The following is a 25,908-nucleotide window of genomic DNA, read 5'->3' as shown; positions in this document are numbered from 1 at the left end:
AGAGGAATTGCTGCTCCCAGCCGCTACTGTGCCAAACTTGCAAACTTTGTATTATATTGCACAGTATATCATAAACGTTGCGTCATCCATGTTACTGCCTCTAATTAAAGGAGAAGAGCTCCCTTGTCCGCTGCCAAAACTGCTGTGAATCACTGGTGTCTCCCTAACCCCCCCCCTCCCCCTCCCCCAGGCCCGGTGGCTGTGCTGTCCAAGGCTCCAGGTACAACTCGTCCAACGCCTTCCCGGACGAGATGCTCAACTTTGTGAAGACTCATCCTCTGATGGACGAGGCCATCCCCTCTCTGGGCCAGAGGCCGTGGATAGTCCGCACCATGGTCAGGTGAGGCTACTGTCATACTGTATATGTGTGTGTGTGTGTGTGTGTGTGTGTGTGTGTGTGTGTGTGTGTGTGTGTGTGTGTGTGTGTGTGTGTGTGTGTGTGTGTGTGTGTGTGTGTGTGTGTGTGTGTGTGCGTGCGTGCGTGCGTCTCTTCGTCTCTGTCTGTCTGTCTCTATCTGCTTGTAGAACCGCTATTTTCAAATAGCCAAGGTATAAATATAGGGCTAAAGTGGGTTAATGTGTGTAATATTATAATTTACACCTGCAAAGTAACTGTAACTAAAGTTTTCAAATACATGTAGTGGAGTAAAAGTACAATATTTGGATCTGAGATGTAGTTGAGTAGAAGTAAAAGTATTGGAAATTGGAAATAATCAAGTAAAGTACAAATACCTCAAAAGTGTACTATCTCTCTCTCTCTCTCTCTCTCTCTCTCTCTCTCTCTCTCTCTCTCTCTAGCTAACCCATGCCCTCTCTACCATCCATAACATATCTATGAATACACCTTATGGAGTCCCACTGGTGACCAACCACAGTGATCACAGGGCCTGCCTGTCTGTGCTCTCACAATGCCTGTGGCGTTCAGCTGCAAAGCCCCCCCCCCCCCCCATTGTTCAGAAAACAAACCCATTTAGTTGACTGATATTATTAATGACCAAACGCCCAGCGTAATTAGTTTGTTATGCAAATGTGATGAATATTTTTTTCTTTGCTCCATGGGATCCATTACATTATGCTGAGACTGAAGAGAGAACGCCACGCAAGGCCTTTGAAAATACACTGGAAGCCCGGACAGCGTTTTAGCATCTTAACTAGTCACCCAATAATGCACTTAAATGAATTGAAAAGCTTCCCGTTGGGGTGATTAATTGGATACATAGATGACTGGAGTGGACAGATAGGAGGGGTAAATTAACGACAGACCATATACTGCATGGTTGGAGTTTTATGTCAGCCACTGTACATTTTAGAACTCTATACATACAGTACAGGGGCGGCCATAGCTCAATGGTTAGATAGCCCTCCTGGGAAGGCAAAGACACCCAGGTTCAGGGGCGTCACAAGGAGGGGGAAAGTGGGACTGAGTTACTAGGGCCCAAGGTGGAGGGGCCTTAATTATGTTATGCTCTATTGAAAAATAGCAGATACAAGCTCACTCTGTGCCGCGCTGCGAGCTTGTAGACCTGCTATTTTTGAAACGTCGTGAAAATGTGTGCAAATCTTTGAATATATGTATTTTTTTAAGCGAACATTTGTAACTCAAATTTTGCTTCTGTGGGGTCCCTGGAACGAAATATTTTGAGATGGGGGTCCGTGGCCAAATACATATCATTTTGGGGGTCCTTCACGTGAAAAGGTCTGAGCACCACTGACATAGAAACATAGGTTTTTTTCAAAAAGGATTCAAAATATTCAAAGATAGCAGATCTACAAGCTCGCTGCATGTGAGCTTGTATATCTGCTATTTTTCAATAGTTAAAGCACAAAATAATGCATATTAATGCATTCCCAGTCTAAATGGGTTAAACCCCCTCCCCCTATGAAGAACATTCATGGGGGGCCCGCAGTGAATCCTTGTACCCAGGGCCCAGCATTTGGTGCGACGCCCCTGCCCAGGTTACATTAACTCTCTCAGCAATGTGTCGAAGTGTCAAACTGAGCAAGTCACTTAAAGGAGATACACCATGAAAATGCACTTTTCCTATTTTAAAACCTTTTTTTGGGGTCCCACTGGCATCTTCTATCCTCACAAAGTCCCATTTCTGACCGTTGTGTATTTCTCTGGTTTTGGGAGGGCACAAGTTAAAAGCTTGTCACGGGTGCTCAAAACAGGCTGTCCTGATTTGCTGCCGAATGGGACGTCACGATCTGCAAAAGCATCCCACGGGTGCTCCATTTGCCCTCCCCTATGAAGCTCCAAACCAGACCTAATTTTAATAAACCAGCCCCTCTTCTGCTCATTTGCATAGCAGCCAGCGTGGCTCAAAAGTTAAACCAAGGTGAAAAAATAAAAAATATATATATTAAATAACCTGAGCAGCCAAATTATCATGACAACGTATGCTCACACATATCCACGTGTGCACGTTGCAGAAACACAGCATTTCACAAGTGCCACATCCATTGTAGCTGCTATCAAAGGAATTGGAAATATGGACTCACCAAGCTGGTATCTGCTGTATCTCGTTAAACAAAAAATAATCCATTTGCAGCGTCGCTAGGCAGATTAGCCTTGGCTACTGGCTAGCAGGCTAGCTCGGATCCAAACAATCCACCGTCTTTTATACTTCATCAGTTCACAACAGATGATCCTCTGATGATGTCCTCTGCTTGCTCTGATCGCGCTACCATGTTAAACTGTTAAACAACTATTCTAATCTGTAGTAGGCTATAGTCCAGTCTTGTTGTGGACAACGATGCTCCGAGTGAGTCTGACAGCTGCAACAACTTTCTCTTTCAGTTGGGTGAACTACTGAACTTTGCGTGACCCTGAGATTAACCCTTAAAAACCCATGGAGCTGCTCAGATGCAGCCTAGATGGCTGGATAATAATATTCCGTTTGTAATGGTTGCAATATGTTAAAAAGAAAACTATAACTATAATCGAAATGAAAAAAAAAAAAAAAAAAAAAAAAAAAAAATATATATATATATATATATATATATATATATATATATATATATTATTGTTATTATTTGCAAGACCTTTTGTGTAGTGTTTGGTTGGGGTGCATATCTGCACACACAACGGCAGAACTGCGCCACCCCCCCGCAGGCCAATTTTATACTGCAGCTGAAAATGCTCTGAGAGCCATTCAAAAATGAGAGAGGCTCTCTATTCAGGAGTGGTAATTTAGCCTCAAATCTTTTGAAAAACGTTTTTGGGACATAAACAATATGACATAAATACTTTTTAAATGCATGGTGTATCTCCTTTAACTCCTCCCTGATCGCTTCACACCGACGGCTGCTGACTGCTCCTAGGATGGGTAAAATGCAGAGGACACATTTCACATAATGCAAATATACAGCGGGGAAAAACACCCCAAGGTGTGGGGCCCAAATTATTACGGTATTATACTATTGTCTCATCCCCTATAGCGACCGGAGGTCTCATGGCGAGACTAACCGACCTTACTAGACGTCTGTGTCGGCCGCCCGTCAAATGCCAGGTTACGTTTTATTTTTAACTGATCACGTTGCTTACAGATGTGCCATTTCAGAACTTCACGTGCACGTCCTGCCATTGACAAGACAGTAGATTTTCAGGGAATTTGCAGAAAATTTAGATTGTAGATCAGCTATTTTTTCTAGTTTCTGCAAAAATAAGCTCTGTTACTCCATAAAAAATGTAAAATGCAAAACAGGGAAAGAAACCGGTGGAAAAAATGCATTTGCAGGAAACCTTCAGGAAAAGAGCAGTAAATACTGAAGAGTTGAAACGGCACATCTGTATACAAGGCCTTAGTTTTCAAAGTTGTGGTGTTCCGTGAGACATAAAAGGCGATACTGTAGCTTTTGTTACATGTTTTATTCCAAGATTTTGTTTTTGCTCTACTCCAAAAATCTTTATTTAATCAGAGGAAGTGGTCTGAGCACTGATGCTCTTTTAGACCAACAGCCTACTTAGTAATTAACACACATTCATAGCACTTCCCCTGTACAACGACTGTACCATCTGTTGATCTCTGTGCTCCACTTGAGGGTTCATTCACCAGGGGTCATCGATATGTCCGTACACAGACAAATGTGTCCGTGGTAAGGACTTAGCCTTGTCCGTGGCACATTTTAGATTTGTTTTTTACACCATTATAATGTTCTTATTTTGATGATAAAACCCAATTACTGAATGTCAAGTCTCCAGGTTTTCATCAGAATGTATGATACTGATTAACCATGACACTATTAGCAGTCCTTTGGGACAGTGGATCTCAAACGTTTTAGTTTCTCTCATCTAACATACATTTGAGAACATTCCAGCGCTGACATGACCCAGCCACCAAAAGCAACATGGCTGACATGACCGACCGACCCGTATTGCGGAAGTTCATTGGCTCCAGTGTTGCGGTTACGCAGTCTGTGTCGTGTTGCTATGCGAGGCTAGAACGTGACTCGATCCTCTGTGTCGTCTGCCGTGATGATAGCCGTGAAGCTAGAGTAGACGCGAGCCGCCACCACCACTCTGCACCCTGATGTGTGACAACTGACAAACAGTCTTGGTTTTGACAGCTCGCCCAATTACTTGCGTTCGAATATCACAGACTTTCCACATAAGATAATCGATCATTTTTGGAGCCAGAGCTCCAAAAATCTCTTCTAAATCTTGTCAAGAAGGCCTGCGGTATGCACTGGAAAAATGTGCATGACTTTAGTGTTTCAACAAACAGAACACAGGCAAATGTTTATCACCAACAAAGAAAGAGAGAGAAACCGCAGCCGCATTTAGCTATTATCAATCAACTACATTAACATCATTATCACTGGACAGGAGTGACTGGAGTAAGACTCCAAATAGTAGCGGTTTATAAACAGACAAACAAATGAATAAACACTTTAACGAGCGGTACGAGTTGATCCGTGATTCTGGTGTGTTGAACTCGAACTTGAACCAGATCCCAAGACTCCTTTTAAAGTTACTGACACGATGACATCACATCACATCACAAACACACACATCTGCAAACATCAAAAATATGAATGGCTTATTGGCTTCAACTTGCACATGTGTCTAACTCTAAACATGCCCATAAATCTAATGAAGATCTAATAAAAAGTGATCCAGGATACACCATAACAAAGTAACCATATCAACACGTCAGCATCGATGACGTTAAGCTGTGTGTGTGTTTGGCATGAAACACTGCAGCCACGGCCTGCGTTTGTCTATGTCAGTGCAGTTTTGGGCTTGGTTGGAAAGGGATGAAAAATGCCCCCTCCAACTGCTCTGGGTATGAGGAATGTGTCCCTGTTTTTCCTCGCACAGTTCCAGTCACCCCTGCATGGCCCCCCTTCACATTCACTTTCCGCCCAGTATGTATCCTTAGCCAAAGCTAAAGAATTTCACTCCTCTATTCACTTAAATTCAATTTCTTTCCACGCTGTGTCTTTTATGTGATTCCTTCGTTCATCGTTCTTCTCCTACTCTGTCTGTTTGTGTGTGTGTGTGTGTGTGTGTGTGTGTGTGTGTGTGTGTGTGTGTGTGTGTGTGTGTGTGTGTGGGTGTGGGTGTGGGTGTGGGAGGGGGCGGGAACTGAAACTGTACGAGGAAGAACAGGGACGCATGTGGAATAACTGTTATGTACCTCAGCAGCAATGTTTTTCACCATAGTGTAATTGATCCTACTGTTATCGATGTTGCTCATTATTATGTGCAGGCTATTTTACATTGACTCCTACGGTATGTGCCAGGAGTGTGACAGGCCATATGGCATTGGACAGTCGCTAATTGGAGGGGGGTGGGACTTAAGAGAAGGGCTAATTGCCTTGCTCATGGGCTCTTGGCTGACAGTGATGGATAGAGGGGAGAATGTCTCTAATCCAACATTCCCCCTGATATAATTGCACAGCTGGCAGTTTGTTTCAAAACAGAAGTCACAAAGACACAATACCAGACGTGGCAACGTCTGTGACTGCTGTCGCTGGTGATGTGACACAGTCGTCTCTGTCGGGTGGAACCCTCATAATGTCCAAAACTGCTACTTTTCAGGATTCAAATTCAAAGTATCAAAATTAGCAGTCCTACAAGCTCGAAACACGCTGCTTCGCGCCGTGTTTTGAGCCGCGCTTCGAGCTTGAGGATCTGATACTTCTTGATGCGTTCGTGTGACGTGGTATTATGATATGATCAAGTAGGGACATTAAAGGGATACTTCAACCATAAAATAACTTTTTTTCTATCGACTCACCCCATGGAGACCTGAATTCATGGATATATACAGTATATATATATATATATATATATATATATATATATATATATATATATTTTTTTTCTTTTTTTTTTTTCGTCGCAGTCCTAAGCCAATAATTTGATGACCAGCAGTGGTTCGGGTTTCCTATGGAGACACATAAGTCTCCTCAAATTTCTGGCTTAGGAACAAAAACAAAAGAATATTCATGAATTCGGGTCTCCATGGGGTGAGTAATCGTCATTTTGGGGGTTAACTATGCCTTTAATTTACGAAAAGACACAAAAAAAAAAAAAAAATCAATCACGTTTGCACACTGCCGCCCGTTTCATATTTATTTTCGGACCAGGGTTGATTTTTTCCGATTTTCGCAACGTTGGGTCCCTTGCTCTCTCTCTCCTTGGCCTGAAAAATGTTTTTTTTTTTTTTTTTTTTTTTGGGGGGGGGGGGGATTTTGGATTTCCAAAACGCAACTTTAAAGGCCCATTCCCACTGGGCCAGATAAACAGATAAAAAGATTTCTTTCTCCATTCTGATACTGATAAAAAATATCGGTCACAGATATCTTTTTTTATCAGTATCTTAACCCTTTCCAAGCCACGGGGAGCCACTTAATATTAAAACCGTAATATACCGGACATCTGAGCAAGGATGTCTCAGCCGCGCCGTCTTTTACCGTACTATGTCATTAAAAACAAAATAAATGATTTTTATCCGAAAATCGCGATCGTCTAACCTTCCCTAGTCACCGCTCGTCCATCGATAGCGCATGGCTCCTCTGACATGAAGCAGAAGTGACGTCAGGTCCTTTCCCTGTAATAGCTTACGTTTTCTGTTTAGACATTAGTGCTAGTACAGCTGGAGTGCTGGGGGCTAAGCTAGCGAAACTGTTCATATCTACTGTAGAGTCACACTTGTATTATTTGAGCCGACATTTATGTGAATGGATCGCACACGCGAAACGCACAGGGAGGAGATGCATCGGCCGAAACCGCCACTCTAAGCCAATGCAGAGGGAGGAATTTGGCTGGTGACTGTGGTGAGAATACAACGGGGATCGCGTGATGTTTATGGGGGATGAAGACCACGTGATATAGCGCTGATGGTCTTGTAAAATGAATGCAGTTCAGATCATAATATAATAATAGAAATTTCACGGCTAATCTACCAACAAGCCATTCTATTTCGGCTGGCGAAGTGTTAACATCCACTTGAATGGAAAAATATCTGTCACAGATATTTTTTAATTGAATGGAAAAATATATTTTCTTATCTGTTTATCTGGCCCTGTGGGAATGGGCCTTAAGAGTTGGAACATGGAGATAAGAGGTTTCTGGTGTGCAGGTACCAGCTGAACAGGATGGTGGTGGACACGGAGGCCGGGCCGTACCGGAACCGCACCGTGCTGTTCCTGGGCTCCAGCAGGGGGACCATCCTCAAGTTCCTCATCATGCCCAACCAGGACAACACCGTCACCAACTCCAACGTCTTCCTGGAGGAGCTGGAGGGCTACAACCCCGACAAGTAAGACCACAAACGGCTGTATATCGTCGTCGTCATCGGGTGGAAACCTTGTATGTAAAAAAAATGTGTTATTATTTTAAAAAATGGTTTTAAATAGTGAAAATAGACAATCTACAAGCACACAAGGCCTCGCGATGCGAGGCGTTGTGTGCTTGTACATCGGCTATTCTCACTACTTTTGTGCGACAGTCTAGTTATGCTGAAGCAGGGCTAGTAGGGCCAAAAAAAAATTAAACTTGGAGATACAGTACGAGGTTTCTGCCCAACAGTGACGATATTCAAGAAATGGGTTTAGTTTAGGTACTTGTGTGGTGTGGGGCTGATGGCTGACCATGCTGCCTTGTCAAAGGATTCATTGTTTACTTCCCCTGTTCCAGCGCTAGCAGTCATATGGCTCAGAAGTGCGGGGATATCACTCTGGCCAATAGCATTTGTTCATGGATCTCTTTGCCCGCCTCCCCTCCCCCCAGCCCCCTCTGTCTGCTCCCCTCCATCAGCTGTTCTTCTCTGCTCGCATTGACAACTTGTATGAGGAAATGAAAATGCGGCGCAGCGGTGGAAAAACTCAATTTTGATAATTACAATGATTAAGCATAAATAAACCAGTTCACATGAACGATATTGATGTAAAATAAGATATCCGAATGGCTACAATACATCATATTTTATATGCGCAAATTACAATTAAAATACTTTTTCACGTGAGCCCCTCTGCACTACGGACGCCAACACTCTATTAGTGTCTGCAGGCGATGCCTTGACGCCCGCGGCTTGTGATTGGCTGAGCCACAGTTACTGGGGGCTATACCCAGGCTTTTCTTTCTTGAATGAAATGCCTGGATCCCGAGGCTACTGTTTACCTGGTATCCTATAGTTTCCATGTACAGATTATTATTTCCATAGTATATTGTTTAGACCAGGGGTCTTCAACAGGGGGTCCGGGACCCCTAGGGGGTCCTCAGAGTTACTACAGGGGGTCCTCCAAATCTTTGTGTGATAGAACCCTAGTGAACCCCCCACTTGAACCCTAGTGTCCTTATTCTGAGAACATTAGCCAAAAATAGCAGATCTACAAACCGATCTACAAGCTCACAACGCCTCGCAGCGCGAGGCGTTGTGAGCTTGTAGATCGGCTATTTTTGGTAAAGAGCTTTGGTGTAGAGGGGGAAAACTTTTCTACACCAAAGCTCTTTTCCCCGGAAAAGAGCAGACCAAGTACATAGTGAAAGGTCAAGTGTATTAAATATTGACGGTTCAAGTGGTTAAATATCTGAAAACACAAATTGACATGAATCCAAAATACACTGAATGATCGTGCCGTCAAACAACTAAACTATATGGAATCTATGAACAGATTGTGGGGGTCCCTGCTTCATCTCTCTCTCAACTAAGGGGTCCTTGGCCTGAAAACGTTGAAGACCCCTGGTTTAGACTGATGGTTATTGGTTTACCTGTGCTCCCATGCAGGTTACTTACTGAGGCACTACGCTGTCTCTCTGCATTTGATGCGTGTGTTTACTTTGCTTATTGTTAAGTTGCTCTGGATAAGAGAGTCTGCTAAATGCCTAAATTGTGAAGTTGCAGAGAGGGTAAGATGGAGCAGATGGAAATGTGCAGTCGATAGGCTCTCTCTTGAGTGTGTGCCTGTGGATGATTTGTAATATGTGCACAACAGGTGTGTAGTTACTCCCAGGCAGCTCAGAGTCCAATTAGTTTGACTCAGGCCAGGTGTGATTGCTTAAATCAGCCATCACTCACACACCATATTTAAATTGGACTGCAAAATTGCAATTGTGGAGATGCTTGACTAACAACTCACCCAAATCAACAACTATTAACTAATAGAAAATGCAGTATACACACACTGACACACAACAGCTAAGCCTAATGAAAGTGTTGAATACTATCTGGAGGTTGATGTACAGCAGTGATTCTCAAGTTTATTACTTGCGCAAGCAGAGCGTGCAAGTACTGTAATGGGCTGGGTATGTATGTACTGTAGGTGACTGGGTTTTTTGAAGACCGTAGCGCTGAAATGGTTGGGATTCTGGGAATGTATGTATGTAGGTGACACCTACAACCAATGAGGGACCAGCATTCCTGGTGATGATGTCAGCAGAGTTTGGTATATATGGTAAGAGCTCTCTTGGTAATGTCAGCAGCGCACAGCCGCACACCTCATGGCGCGCTCTGCTTGCGCACAAGTAGGCACTGTGTGGCCTACTTGAGCGTGAGTCGCAAGTTGGCACCTCAACAGAGTGCAGTTCGAGTTATTAGTTCCAAACTGGGCAATTTATGTTACAGCAGATAATAAAACTCTAAAAACACAGTATGGACATGGACATGTCACAAGATCCATCTAATAATAAGTATAGTAAGTGTAACAACAACCCTCCTCCCACCCCCATAATTATGGACAGCAGGCCATGACCATATTGCATCATCGGAAACAAAAGAAAGAACATCGTTACCTTCCTCCCAGGTGGAGATGGACCTGTCAACTGTCCCCTGAACAACAGCTACCTCCTCCTGCTTCCATTATTGATGGCACGATTCCAGCAGCAATTCTGGGAAATTGCGAGTGTGGTTGCCTATTTATTGCTAAATTGTCAAATTGTCATGTGAAGCTTGACGAATAGCCTTTCACAACAAACATTTTAATGTTTTTTGGTTTTATTTGAACGTAAAAAGTCCTCCAGCCCAGAAATGTGATGGTTTGCTCAGCCTAGTAGAGAAAATCTATGCTGCCTTTAGGCCTATTTAGTTAGTACGATCAATCGTTATACCATGGAATAATAGCGTCAAGAGATGTGCAATTAATGCTTTTTTAGACAAATTATGCTGTCTCTCCCCCTTTGTCCTGAGTGTCTTAGTTTATAATATAATTGTTTTAGAACTAATTCCCTTCATTTTTTTTTCTTGTCCGTACATCAACAACAATAAAACAAATGCATAGGAATATCAATCTAGAAAAACTATAACATAGGTAGACCACGCACCTAATCAGTAAAAAAGAAATCACACCCAATGTGAAGTGAGCGGTGGTCGTGGTTGCATAACGTCTTCAGACTATGATTTGAGTCTAGGATGTACAGGCTATGCTACACACACACGTTTTGCTATGGCAAAACGCTGAGGAAAAAGGCTACAGACATACGACATATGACATCACTAGACAAACATGATGCTACGTACACACTTTGCTATGGCAAAACGCTGAGGAAAAAGGCTACGGACACACGCACAGCCACGTATAGGAGCGTTTTACCACCGCTCAAAAAGAAAAAGATTTTTTTTCCTAAAACCTAAAAATGCTATCTAGCTTCATGTATGGTCATGGAGGGAAGGGAACTGTTACAGTAGCACTACCATTTAGCTGGGCACACCCTGGATCCCTGTCAAGAACCCCTGGCCGAGCTCCGGACCCCATGATGAGAAAGAACCTGTGCAGTAGAGTCGCTAGTGATGACACATCTAGATAAGGAGAGAAGATTCATTATCCAGATAATAGGCAATGTGCATCGACTATTATTTGGGGGTAACCGTTTTGGTGCTCAAATATAAAGTCAGGCCAAACGAACATAATTGGATTAGCGGCTAATATTCACTATCAGAAGATCTAAACCACTCGTAATGAGGCTGAGTACTTAAAGGACAAGATGAGAAGATAATGAATTGATAGAATCTTATTATCCTCAGGAAATTAGCAATTAAACATTCACTTGATTCTGATGATGAACCTTTGTGTTTTGGGATCTGATTGGCAGATTGGGAAGAGATGAGGGTTTGGGTTCTTCAAATTAGGTACAGTAGGAGCCATACAGCATCACATACAGTAGACAACCTTGAATGTTAACAGGCAATGTACACTGTAAATATAGAAGACAGGAGGAATTTGTTGGTTATGTTTATGGCTGGCATCAACCACTTTATAACCTGACATCCCTATTTTGGGTGTGTAATTTTACAAGAATTTCACCCAAATCATATTTAAAATAAAATTGCAGATCTACAAAATGCTGTTTTCACATGACGAACTGAGTGAGTGAGAGGAAAGATGTACAGTATAAGAGAATAGTGAGACCAACCATGCTGTATGGCTTGGAAGCGGTGGCACTGACGAAAAGACATGGCAGAATTGAGGGTGCTACGATTCTTGTGACAAGGATTACAGGATCGGAAATGACTACAATAGAGCAGTGGTTCTCAACCTGTGGGTCGGGACCCCCAGGGGGAGTCCCCAAATTATTTTGGGGGGTCCCCAGTTGATGTGCAACATTGTTTTCTCCCTCAACAGTAAACAAACCTACATAAAGTTTAAGTATAGAGGGTATCGGCACATTTCTAAAGTGACAATTTATGGACTTTTTAATACTTCAAAAATAACAATTTGTGAAAATAGCCGATCTACATGCTCACAACGCCTCGCGTTGTGAGGCGTTGTGAGCATGTAGATCTGCTATTTTTTTAGATCTGCTATTTTCGGCCAGGCAAGAGGTGAAAAGGAAGGCCAAAGAGGAGGTTTATGTGATGCGGTGAGAGGGCTGGAGTGACACAGGAAGCTGCAGAAAACATTCATTCGTTCATTCATTCATTCAAACAAACCTTTATTTATTCTCGAAAGACATTGAGGTTTCCCTCTTTTGCAGTGTCGTCGAGGTACATCACAGTACAATCAAAATTCACAAAACATTTACAGAACATTTACAAAGCAAGTTTAAAAACAGTTGCAGAGACTTGTGGCTAGATCTGCAATCAAGGATTTAAAATGACCATATGTTATGGGAGAACCTATCTTGAATTTAAGCTGTTGCTCATTCCAAGTGGTTTGGGCATTAAAGCAAAACGCTGTCTTCCCCAGTTCTGTGTTTGCTTTAGGTACCTTTAGTGTGAGCCATGTCACTGGAGCGTGTCCTATACACAGGATTAGAATCACAGGATTCCAATCCAGCAGCGACTTAAAATACAATGGTAAAGTCCCATCAATTGCCTTAAAAATAAACAGCTACCAATGTTTGTTTCGCCTGTCGGCCAAAGAAGGCCAACCCACTCTATCATACAGGATGCAGTGATGAGTCCTATAATGTTCACCCGATACAAAACACAGTGCAGAATGATAAACTGTGTCAAGGGGCTTGAGGACAGAAGGAGCAGCCTTTCCATATTATGACATCTCCATAGTCCAACACAGAAAGAAAGACTGCTTCAATAACCCTTTTTCTACATACCATTGGAAAACTGGTCTCTGTTCCTATCGAAAAATCCTATCTTTTGCCTAAGTTTACAGGCAAGATTATCTGGTGGTATTTAAATGTGATCTGTAAAACAGAAGAAGATAGAAACAGATGATCCGCTGTGGCGACCCCGGCGGGTACTTGCCGAAAGAAGAAGATGATTATATTACAAAGTATATGCAGGTCTTAGTAAGGGTTTAAGTGTGCCACATTGGAGGTTGACTGCAGGGGAGGTAAAAAACTGTAAGCACTTAAAATAGCTGTAAACAGAATTATTTGTTTAGTGTCTCCAACCCAGGCTAATTAGAAGCATTTCAAAGCCAGGGTTGCTAAAACGGTTGTCTAAACAGCGTTAATTGTGCCCTGTGATCTGGTTGTTCATTCATGCACACGATGCAAACAAGGGATGTTTCCTTTTAGCTACTTCATGTCTCCGCGTCATGTTTCAGTCCACCCTACAATCATGTCTAATCCTCTCATTAGACACTTACACACAGCAGGTGGACTCAAACTATACTGCAGGGGTCTTCAACGTTTTCAGGCCAAGGACCCCTTAGTTGAGAGAGAGGGATGAAGCAGGGACCCCCCACAACTTTTTCATAGATTCCATATAGTTTCATCGTTTGACAGCACAATCATCAGTGTGTTATGTATTTATGTCAATTTGTGTTTTCAGTTATTTAACCACTTGAACCATCAATACTTAATAAACTTGACCTTTCACTCCGTACTTACTCTTTTTCCCCTCTACACCAAACCTCTTTGCCGAAAAATAGCCGATCTACAAGCTCACAACGGCTCGCAGCGCGAGGCGTTGTGAGCTTGTAGATCGGCTATTTTTGGCTAAAGTTCTCAGAATATGGACGCTAGGATTCAAGTGGTTAATGTAAAAAAAGGAGAAAAAGGTTTCTATCACACAAAGATTTGGAGGACCCCCTGTAGTAACTCTGAGGACCCCCCCCCCCCCAGGGGTCCCGGACCCCCTGTTGAAGACCCTTGCTATACCGTTTATGGAGTGCGACGTCACCGTGTCACCTTTCCCTTATCAGCCGCAAAACTATGTCCCTCATTTGTGCCTCAACTCATCTGCTGCTGCAAAAGTAAAAAGTGGAGCACCGATGCCACGAGAAAGAGAGGTCACAGCTGATGGAGTGAAGGTGTGAACGGACCTGGAGCCAGTGTTTTTGAGGGCTATAATTTGGTGTGCTTGGGGAACGGGGAGAGCAGCGCGAGGTGTGTCCCTCTCTGTCAGCACGCACAGCCAGGGGTGTCGCACCAAACTCTGGGCCCTGGGTGCTTTAACTGTTGAACAATAGCAGATATACAAGCTCACAGCGCGGCACCGAGTGCCGCGCTGCAAGCTTGTAGATCTGCTATTTTTGAAAAATCGTGAACATTTTGTGCAAGTCTTTGAATAATTTCAAATCCTTTTAAAAAAAAAAAACCTATGTTTCTATGTCAGTGGTGCTCAAACCTTTTCATGTGAAGGACCCTCAAAATGTATTTGGCCACGGACCCCCATCTAAAAATATTTAGTTCCAGGGACCTCCCCCAGAAGCACAATTTTAGTTACAAATGTTCGCTTCAATAAAGGAGATATATTCAAAGATTTGCACACATTTTCTCGACTTTTCAAAAATAGCAGATCTACAAGCTCACAGCACGGCACTCGGTGCCGTGCTGTGAGCTTGTAGATCTGCTATTTTTCAATAGCTAAAGTATAAAATAATTCCAGGCCCCTCCACCTTGGGCCCTAGTAACTCAGTCCCACTCCCCCCCCCCCCCCCCCTTTTGTGACACCCCTGCGCACAGCTAATCAGGAGAGCGAAGGGAGAGCATGTAGAAATTAGGTCATGTTTTTCTCCCTTTTCTGGTCCTGGCCAGAGCCACCCACAGAGACACACACACACACACACACACACACACACACACACACACACACACACACACACACACACACACACACACACACACACACACACACACACACACACACACACACACACACACACACTCAGGCAGCAGATTAGATGTCCTCCGTCTGTAATGCCTGATTTATACTTGGTAAATAAAATAGCCTATCTACAAGCTCACAATGCGTCGCACTGCGACACGTTAGTGAGCTTGTAGATCAGGGGTCAGCAACCATTTTGACATGAAGTGCCATGTTTTCATTGTCTTTATAGTCAGTGTGCCATATCAACATTAACTTGAATTATGACACCAGTGACACCACATCAAATTGTTGTATTTCCTACTGATTTTGATTGTCCATATAGGCTATAGGCCTACATAATAACCTTAATTTCTTTCTTCTTTTGAAATATCTTTGATCATTAGACTCCCAGATTAGATAACCCACCTCCCAGAATCCCTCCCCAGTCAAACGTATCAGTTTGAATGAATGTAGAATTATGTGCAGGATGGAATTTGTATACAGATGTGAGTGGAGTCAGTGGACTTAATTTAACTGTCTAAACTTTGGTTGAATATTTAATTTTAACAGGAAACCTCTCTCACACACTTCTGCCAGTGTGTCAGTGATCACCCTCCCACTGTGCCAATGTTGGCACACGTGCTGAAGGTTGCCTAGCCCTGTTGTAGATCGTCTACTTTGGTGCGCGATGCCGGCCAGTTTAAATCAGTCTTAATGAGTCTCAGGGTATGTGCAGAGGCAGTCCAGGGTATTCCTGTAGAGGACACCCACAGATAGAGATCAAATTGGTTTGTGATTGGCTCGCCGCCATAATGAACCAGGAAATGACCCGGGAGAAACACTAATAGGACCCAAGCCTTTTCCTATTTTCTCAAGCTGTCTGACCCTTATTGCTTCTCTACTTTTAATTCTCTCTCTCTGTCTCACTCGCTCTCTTTATATAACTGCGTCTGTGTATACCTCTCACTTATTTTCATTTGCTCTGTTTCTCGCATTCTCTCTTTTTTTTTACTCCCATAAGTAACAACAAACAACTATACGGTTATTTTGTATCCTTTTTACCCTCTTTCCATTTCACTTCTAACGTCTCCCTCCGCTCTTTCCCTCCTCCCTCATTCGTCTTGTTTGTCCCACGGTGCTATTGGTTTGTGAGGAATGACTCCAGTGCTCGGTTCGGTCCCCAGCGGAATGACAGATTGTCCTTAATGACTGCGGTCCCCGCTGTGGCGTTATTACCATAAGCCATCCTAGAAACAACCGAGGGAGGCATGGGCGCACATGTGCATTAAAAACAAAACAAAAAACATATTGTCCAGGAAACCTCATATGTCCAAAAACTGTTAGCGTTACAGGATTCAAAAACAGCAAAAGTAGCAGTTCCACAACCTCGAGCTTGTGGCTCTGCTAATTTTGATGTTCTTTTTTGTGACACTGTGTAGCATGACCAAGTTGGACGCTGAATTTACGAAAAAACACGAAAAGTGAAAATACAGAGATAAGAGGTTTCTGTCAGACAGCTAGAAAGATGCAATTCTGGGAAACTATAACGTATCTCTTAGTAAAATGCAAGGAGATGAGTCCCGACGAAGCCGGTCGATTTGACATACAGTATGGCCCAAGTGCATGCCACCAAAACTGGGAGGAGTAGCACTGCAAAATAAAGTTTATCTGGAAAGAAAGAAAGAAAGAAAGAAAGAAAGAAAGTACTATAGTCTGTTTGCTCCGGCAACTAGGGATGAAAATGTCATATCATGATTATTGTGACCAAGGAAATTGTGATTTACGTTATGACGCGTTGCGATGCGCTCATTGCGCTGTGAGCTTGTAGATCGCCTATTTTTTGGCAAAGAGATTTGGTAGAGAGTGAAAAAAATAGAGGGTTTAAATGGAGGGTTTAAATGGACTCTGCAAATAAAAGGCGAATTGAACCCAGTGCATGACGGAGGACGATTTCGCGATAAATCAAATCTCCACGATACGATTATCATGAGTGTTTTTCATCACGATAAACGAAAATATAGCTTATCGCCCCATCCCTACAGGCAACCAACCACAAATCCCCCACCTCACGGCGGGCAGCTGCGAGAGCAAGGAGTTGTGGTCTGCTCCTGGGTGCCAATTAGAAGTGACTCTGTTCCCTTGCTCGCTGCGTTTGTGCCGGTCAGACAGACTCATCACCACTGCCCCTCAGACCTCTACCACAAACAGACTATATTTTAGTGTGACACTGACTGTGCCGCCGCTGCTGCTGCTGCTGCTGCTGCTGCTGCTGCTCGCTTGGCCTCTCGGTGCTCTCACTGTTATTATGTTTTTATTTATAGGGGTGCTTTGTTGTGTGTGTTGGTGTTTCATCATGGAGGCATGAGGGGACACTACTGATGATGATGCGTGGAGTGTGGGGGTCAGAAGGCTAATGAGCAGTCCTGGTCCAGTAATCGCTTTCTTCTCTTTTTTTGGGAGGGGGGGTTTGTGCAAATGTGTGCGTGCGTGCGTGCGTGCGTGCGTGCGTGCGTGCGTGCGTGCGTGCGTGCGTGCGTGCGTGTGTGCAGGCACGTGCACACATAGACATCAAAGGGGGCTTGAGCCCCTGCCGTTTTACCAGTCTGTAAAAAAAGTGCCCTCTCCAGACCATGAATGCAGTTTTTACTCTGGCGAAAGAAATGCAAATGCTCCCCTTTCCATGCCATACCTGAAGGCAGCATTCAAGAGAATTGCCTTGTCCAAACTCTCCTGAACTTGAATGCAGCTTCTACCACTTTTTCTAGTCACATGTTCAAATACTGGATTCTGATTGGCTAAATTCCGGAGGTTATGGCAGAACAACCGCCGCAGTTGTGTGAGGACGAGATCAATGCGCCTCAGTGTACATCCGGGGACTTCAGGAGGTAGTCGGAACACCTTTCCCCCAACCAACATATGACGGTCGTAGCGGTCCTATGTTTACTAACGTGCGTACGACGTCGCCGATTTATTTGGATCCAATGCAATCCGCCAACTTTTCTCTGAACCTATGCCTTTCTGGAAGCGAACAGCCTCTATTTACGGCCGGAACGGTCCTTCTAACTGACGTTAGCTTAGCTGTATGCTAGACATCTTTCTCTGCATGGAGTTGGCGTCATCTGGTGGTGAGTAGAAGATGTTGTTTGTGGAACTATTTGCTGTCGTCGCGGAAGTTTTATAGGCAATAATGATTGTAACTTAATATCCTTGCAAGTTACAACTATGTGTTTTCTTTCATGTATACGGAAAAAAGTGGTAGAAAAGCTATTTACCACTCGGGGTTGGACATTATGCTCTGATGTTATCGGATGTTATCGGAGCTTCGCCTCGTCCGATCACCCCCTCACACAGGACATTATCAGAGCATAATGTCCTCTCACTCGGGGTAAATTGCTTACATATCTCATGTATCTCAAAGAATTGCCCTCTCGCTGTGTAGAAATCAAGCATCGAAAATAGCCAACCTCCAAGCTCACAACGCGTCGCAGCGCGACGCGTTGTGAGCTTGGAGGTCGGCTATTTTCAAGATTTTCACCAAATGGCCCCTTTAGAAATGTCAGCCCCTGCCTCTCTAACATTCTCTGCACGTCCCTGTGTGTGTGTGTGTGTGTGTGTGTGTGCGTGTGTGTGTGCGTGTGTGTGTGCGTGCGTGTGTGTGTTTTCCCAAGGTGTGACGATGACTCTCCCCTGGCCAGACAGCTGTTGTCTCTGACTCTGGACAAGGTGAGCCACTCCCTCCTGCTGGCCTTCCCGTCCTGCGTGGTCAGAGTACCGGTGGCTCGGTGCCAGCTCTACTCCCGCTGCATGAAGTAAGTCACCGTAATCATCATCATCATCATCATCATCATCATCCTTCCACTGTCGTCCACATCCTAGGTGCCACTTCTTTCCATCGGGTCCATAATACTGTCTGTGCACGACACGCATGACAATCCACAGCTGTGGTTCTCAAACGTTTTCGTGCCAAGGAGTCCCAAATGTACATATGTTTGGCCATGGACCCTCATCTGAAAAAGGTTTTGACCCCCAGAAGAGAAGATTTGTGTAAAGGCCTCCAAACATTTTAGATATTTTTCAAATATTTTACAAAATAGCAGATGTACGTAAGCTGAAGTGACACGTTGTGAACTTGTAGATGTACCACTTTTTGTGGTCACATGTTCAGATACTGGATTCTGATAAGCTTAAAACAGTGGTAAATCAGTCAACAACCTTGAGTTGGCTCATGGACCCCGCCCACTGTTGTGTTGCAGTTGTATAACTAAATAACCTTGCAAGTTACAACTGTGTTTTCTTTCATTTATATGGTAGAAGTGGTAGAAAAGCAATTTACTATTCGAGGGTCGTGGGTTGTTGGCTTCGCCTCGTGCCACAACCCTGAAACAGTGGTAAATCAGCCAACAACCCACTCCCTCTCATGGTAAATGGCTTACTTTTTGAATGGCCAACATATAAATGGATACAGTGGCTAAGATGGTTGTGATACTATGTTAACTGCTTTTGCTGGGGACCCACTGGAACCCCGCCATAGACTTTGAGAACCAATAGTACACATATGTAGTTCTATGTACTGTAACTATAACTATAGTACACATTCATGCGCGCCACCTGCACACACATACAGACACACACAAAGGCACTTCCGCTGGCACACTAGCGAGTCTTGACGCCCTGCGGCGTTCCCTCTTACATCCTAGTGACACACGCTAAAAGATTTATTTATACTAGTTTGCACATCACGTCTCCCTCTGAAAATAGCCGAGATGTACAAGCTCACGGCGCGACGCGGCCGCCATGTGTCGTGAGCTTGTACATCTGCTATTTTCGCTTTGCGAGACACCGTATGAATAAATAAAGCGTGAATGAGGCACAACACGAGCTAACGCACACCAGCACACATCGCCGCTGCTGTCAAATCAGGCATGCAGTGTGCTGCTCAGTGAACCAGGTGAATCACATACCCGTGTGATTTACAACACATTGCCTGCCTTACTGTTATGCCTTCTGTATGCTCTGGTTTTTGCCGGCAGCACAAAAGTGAGCTCTGCCTAAGTGTGGTTGCATGCAGGGGTGTCCCACCAAATTCTGGGTCCAAGGATTCACTGCTGGCCCCCCATGAATGTTCTTCATATGAGGAGGGGGTTTAACCCGTAACGCATTATTTTGTGCTTTAACTATTGAAAAATAGCAGATATACAAGCTCACAGCGCGCGGCGAGCTTGTAGGTCTGCTATTTTTGAAAAATCTGGAAAATTGTTTCTATGTCAGTGGTGCTCAAACCTTTTCATATGAAGGAACCCCAAAATCATATGTATTTGGCCACGGACCCCCATCTAAAAATATTTCGTTCCAGGGACCCCCCAGAAGCAAACTTTGAGTAATAAATGTTTGCTTAAAAAATACATATATTCAAAGATTTGCATACATTTTCACAAAATAGCACATCTACAAGCTTGCAGCGTGGCACTCAGTGCCGCTCTGTGAGCTTGTAAATCTGCTATTTTTCAATAGCTAAAGTATAACATAATTAAGGCCCCCCCCACCTTGGGCCCTAGTCTCAGTCCCACTTTCCCCCCCCTTGTGACGCCCCTGAGTGTGGTTGCATGTGAGTAAGATTCAGTGTCCTGTAATGGCAAGAGTTCTTCCTCGTGCATCATTTGTTTGTTTTTTCGCCATGTGGGTTTTCAGTCGCTCAGCAGCCATTTGTCTGTTTTGTTTAGTTCAGCACGGTCGGTGCCTTGTTATTACATTAGTCATTTTGTGTGCGTTAAAGGTGATAAGTGAGTTTTTTCTGCTTGGGTGTTTTCTCTGTAGAAACTGCATATCCTCCAGGGACCCGTACTGTGGCTGGACCAGAGGCAGCACCTGCTCTTTCCTGAGGCCAGGCACCAGGTGAGACATCTCTCTATCAGTCATCACTCTGACTCTGTCTACTCCACTTTATATACTGCGTTATAGACTGCCTTTTTAGCCTATAGCGTCCCCTCAGGCTGTGTGGCAAATTGACGCCCTGTCTGGATTTGTCTTCATCTCCATCTTTGGCCTCTTCCTGAACCCTCTCCTATTTTTTTTTATTTTTTTTTGTCTTTTGCCTTTTGTTTAGCTTTTTTATATATGTATATTTCCTTTTAATTTTCTTTTGGTTTCAGTTTTTGCATACGTGCGACTTTCCTCCCTGTACTTTGTTTGTTGTTTCTGTGTTGCCCACGGCCTTTCCATTCACACCTGGAGTGTGTTTGCTGGCCAGTGCTTGGGCGTCCTGCAGGCATGGAGTTGTTTTTTGCATAAAGCACACCTGCATTGCTGGACCACCCGGGGAGTAATCCAATCTGGGAAGCCTCAGTGGTATAACAGTAAATGTGAGCAACTCAGACTCACATCTGTGTCTTCTCTCCACACAAAGCGACCCCTGGTGACTCTTAACTATCCGCTCTAATAGTCCACTCTTTGTGTGCAATTATCAATTCAGGATGTCCGCCGTTGCTTGTTGAACAATGCTACATTATTTCACTTGTAGCTTAGCTATCCTGCTGCGGTCATACATCACCGCCTGTCTGTTTGCCTGTGTGCGTGCGCGTGTGCGTGTGTGCGTAGTGGTGGAAAGTAATTCAAGTATTAAAGGAGTAGTTCACTGGGTTCGATTCCCGCCGGGGGACGCTGTGGGCGTGTTCTCTCCTCCGCGTCATCAGCGCCCACACCCTAGGTGGGGTTGGCGAAAGGGCCTTTCTGTGTGGAGTTTGCATGTTCTCCCCGAGTCTCCTAGGGTAGATACCAGGGCAGAGGGAGAGCAGAAACCAGGATTACAGGTTAGGCAATTGGCACTGGGTGAAAAACTGGGTTACAAAATCGTGGGATAAAAAAGAAAAAAAAAAAAAAAGGAGTAGTGAACTACTCCTACTACTCCACTTCATCTCAGAGGCAAATATTGTAGTTTTTACTCCAGTAACCAACTTCAGCCCTTCGAAAATTGCAGATCCACAACGCTGTGACGTGTTGTGAGCTTGTAGATCTGCTATTTTCAAAAAAAGATTTTTTTGAAAACTTGTGAAATGGCACATAAAGCATATTGGGTGCTTTTACTTTTGGTTCTTTAAGTACAGTACACTGTTGATGTCAATACTTTTGTGCTTTTACCCAAGTACATTTTGAATAACAGACTTTCAGTTGTTGTTTTACTAGAGTGAAAATGTTGAGTACTTTTTCCACCACTGTGTGTATGCGAGTGTACACAAAGTGTATGTTTTGATTGATTGATTGATTGAAGACTTTATTAGAAGTTTGCATAGGAAAAGGTACAGTTTCATGACGGTACAGTTCACTGGTACAAGGTCTACTAAAAGGAGATCCATGAAAAGACTAAGCTTATTTCCACTGGAAACCATTAAAGTATCTCATATAACATTGAATGACAGACAAATAGAACACAGTACTATGCAGTAGATATGTAAAGAAAAACAAAAAAAGAAAACAGTAAGTCTAAACAAACAGTATATACAAAGAAGAGGCAGGGGAGGGTAGGGTTGGGCTAGGTTAGTTTTTTTACCAGATGCGAACGGCTGCTGCCTGTAAGTGGTTTTTCAGGGCAATTTTAAAGGATGCTAGTGATCCACACTCCTTTATGGCCTTCGGTAAGGCTTTCCACATTTTGGTGGTATAGCAGAAAAACGAGTTTGACCCTTTGTTGGTTTTGACTCTGGGTTGGAAGTGATCTGTAGCGCTGCCTCTGGTGTTGTAATTATGGACATCCTTAATGTTTATAAAGTATTTTGACAGGTACTTGGGTATCATAGTGGTGTAGTGTATCTTGTACACTATGCATGTGTTATTGCTGATTTGTCCTTGTCCTGCGTTATCTTCCCTGCTGCTAAAGCCAGGATAAGCATCTCGGCAGCCTCACCTCTAGCTGTCTGCTTTCTCACTGCCTTGCCTTCCCTGTCAGTGAAATCAAATCATTCCTTTAGTCAGGGCTGCTTATTGAATCAGGGGTTCAAAACACAGGTATGGCACCAAGCAGAACAGACAACACAGGCCTTAACCCATTTAGGCCCTAGAATTATTGAACGCTTTAACCAGTGAAAAATAGCAGATATACAAGCTCACAGCGCGGCACCGAGTCGAGTGCCGCGCTGCGAGCTTGTAGATCTGCTATTTTTGAAAAAGTCGTGAAAATGTGTGCAAATCTTTGAATATATGTATTTTCAAAGCGAACGTTTGTAACTAAAATTTTGCTTCTGGGGGTGGTCCCTGGAACTAAATATTTTGAGATGCGGGTCCGTGGCCAAATAAATATCATTTTGGGGGTCCTTCACATGAAAAAGTATGAGAACCACTGACATAGTAGTCTCTCAAGAACAGACCAACTGAACTCCATTTAAGTGAAAAGGAACTTTTCTTTGACGATTGCTAGCCAGATTGCTGACATACCGGTATAGGTTTTTCACAAAATCTTAGAAGGATTCAAAAGACACTTATAGAATCGGGTCAATATTAAAATTTTCACGATTTTTCAAAAATAGCAGATCTACAAGCTCGCAGCGCGGCACTCGGTGCCGCGCTGTGAGCTTGTATATCTGCTATTTTTCAATAGTTAAAGCATAAAATAATGATACACAAAATGTGTACCCGTTCTAAACGGGTTTTAAAGACCACCGCAGGCCGTCTGCTTATACCGTTAAAGGCCTGTGTGCTGCTCCTGATTTGATTTACAGAGGGCGGTCGACTCGCCAATCGATTTTGCATCGAGTTGCTGTGGATTTCTTTCCACTTTGTGGAATAAACGCGCAGCCCCCGTTTCGCCACTGCCGGGACCCCCGGAGGAGATCATGTAAGGATCCAGCAGCTGTTTTTTTGCAGAACTTGGGACTGTAATTTAAGCGCCGTTATTGGAGGAACAGTGGCTGTTTTATTGGCCTTATTACTGCAGTCGTTCCGTTTTCTCATCTTGTTTTATTGGAGACAAAGGTGGATGTTTTTTTATTTATTCCTGCAGGTATCTACGGGTCTGTTTGCTCTGCCTACATTGTCTTCACTTCACAGTTATTAACTGTTAAACAGGCACACGGTGTTGTTGAGTGGAGGCTCATTTTGCTTCCACTAATTGACAATGCCGTGATTGCTAACTGTATGTTCGTTTACAGTATGTATGTCTACTTTTAACATTTTAGGTACTTTTACTTTACTGGAGTATTTCCAATTTTCAGTACTTTTACTTCTACTCCAATTCATCTCAGAGGCAAATACTGTAGGCCTACTTTTACTCCACTACATCATTTCAAAACTTTAGTTACTAGTTGCTTTGTAGATTTTGATTATTAATACAAAACATACATTAGCAACTTCAGCTCTATATACATTTCGGCCATTTGAACAAGCTCACAATGAGACGCATTGCGAGCTATTTTCAAACGTGTTTTTTTTTTTTTTATACACATTGAAACGGGACATTCTGCATAATGAGTACTTTCTGCTTTTGGTACTTTTAAGTACATTTTGATACCAATACTTTTGCACTTTTTTACTCAAGTAAATTTCCAGACATTTACTTGTAACAGAGTACTTCTACATTGCCTTATTGATACTTTTGCTCAAGTAAAACATGCAAGTACTTCTTCCACCGTTGATGTGTTTACAAGTGGAGTCGTGGACAAATGCATCTTTAATATCCCACAGATTTACCGCCCCGCAGCCATGGAACCACTTCATCACAGAGATATTAAAGTTTACTGGAATGAAAACGACTGTACGTGTGCAATAATTATCCAACGGCACAAGCGTGTGTACAAATAAAATAAAAACTGCCCGGAGTCCTTGAAAGGCAGCCAACTGGAAACAAAACATTATTCTTTCACTGAGACGACAACTGCTGTAGATTCACAGCGCCGTCCTGTCCGGCACATTTCTCACAAGCCATTATGAGGGTTCTGCGTGGTTTGTTGTCTCGTCCGTTGGCTAATTGCAGAACGCTGACTCTGTAGCACAGGGGTCTTCAACGTTTTCAGGCCAAGGACCCCTTAGTTGAGAGAGAGATGAAGCAGGGACCCCCACAACCTTTTCATATTTACCATAAAGTGCTGTGAGGCGTTGTGAGCTTGTAGAGCTGCTATTTTTGGCTAAAGTTCTCAGAATAAGGACACTAGGGTTCAAGTGGTTAATAGAAAAAAGGTTTCCATCACAGAAGGATTTGGAGGACCCCCTATAGTAACTCTGAGGACCCCCTGTTGAAGACCCTTGCTGTAGCATCTGAAGGCCTGTCACAGTGGCCATGGGCCATTCTTACCCTCTTAACCGATTTAGTGCCATTCCCGAGATATCTCGCGAAATGTACTCGAGTATCTGTAGTGCCATTCCCGAGATATCTCGCGAAAAGTAATATATTACTGTAACGGCGAATACATTACCGAGTACAATGGGCGGAGGTCCGGAGACGAAATCCGTCGCTGATTTCGCATCATCACGGCTCCTCCAGCACAAAATAGTCCCATCCATAACATTGAGGTGGATGGGGGATCTCATCTTTAATGTCCATTATCTCAAAACTACACTTTAGAAGCTAGGATGGAGGCAGATGCTCGCTTATGTTACACAGTTATAAAAGCTCCCGGTCGGCCATTACACAACTCCACGTGGACAATGATCGGTTCCGGCGCACGACCCGATGACGTCAGACCGGAAGTGATTGCGCTGTGGACTTCTGGCCTTCAAAATAAGACAACGCAAGTGAATGGGACCTGAAGGAGGCACTTTGGACATTATAATCCGTTAATGTCTGGGGCTCAGAATGAGTTTTAAAAAGAATAAGAAAGAAGATGTTACATCAAAGGTCATTTGTGGGATTTTCTAACCACTTGAAACACTGAGGTTTTCCTTTTATTCTGTTGTACACCAGGACTCCCTGGTGGTTCCTTTTAGACAATTGGATTTTATGTCTCTGGTTTAGATTTTTATACTTTGTTCTTGACTCCTCAGA

The 25,908-nt window shown here is 43.5% G+C and overlaps 1 protein-coding gene across 1 annotated transcript in view; it reads left to right on the top strand.

The window, feature by feature from the left end:
• sema6bb (sema domain, transmembrane domain (TM), and cytoplasmic domain, (semaphorin) 6Bb) overlaps positions 1-25,908 on the top strand; it is a gene marked incomplete at its 3' end in the record, with an annotated part of 264,150 nt that overhangs the window by 200,030 nt on the left and 38,212 nt on the right. The window contains exons 12-15 of the mRNA XM_080751140.1: positions 191-340; positions 7,593-7,772; positions 18,611-18,751; positions 20,757-20,834. Of these exons, the coding sequence (XP_080607266.1) occupies positions 191-340; positions 7,593-7,772; positions 18,611-18,751; positions 20,757-20,834 (549 nt within the window). The remainder of the gene's footprint in view (positions 1-190; positions 341-7,592; positions 7,773-18,610; positions 18,752-20,756; positions 20,835-25,908) is intronic.

Source organism: Nannobrachium achirus (assembly GCF_963921795.1).
Source record: "Nannobrachium achirus genome assembly, chromosome: 1".
NCBI lineage: Eukaryota > Metazoa > Chordata > Actinopteri > Myctophiformes > Myctophidae > Nannobrachium > Nannobrachium achirus.
This window is presented reverse-complemented; position numbering and strand designations above follow the sequence as displayed.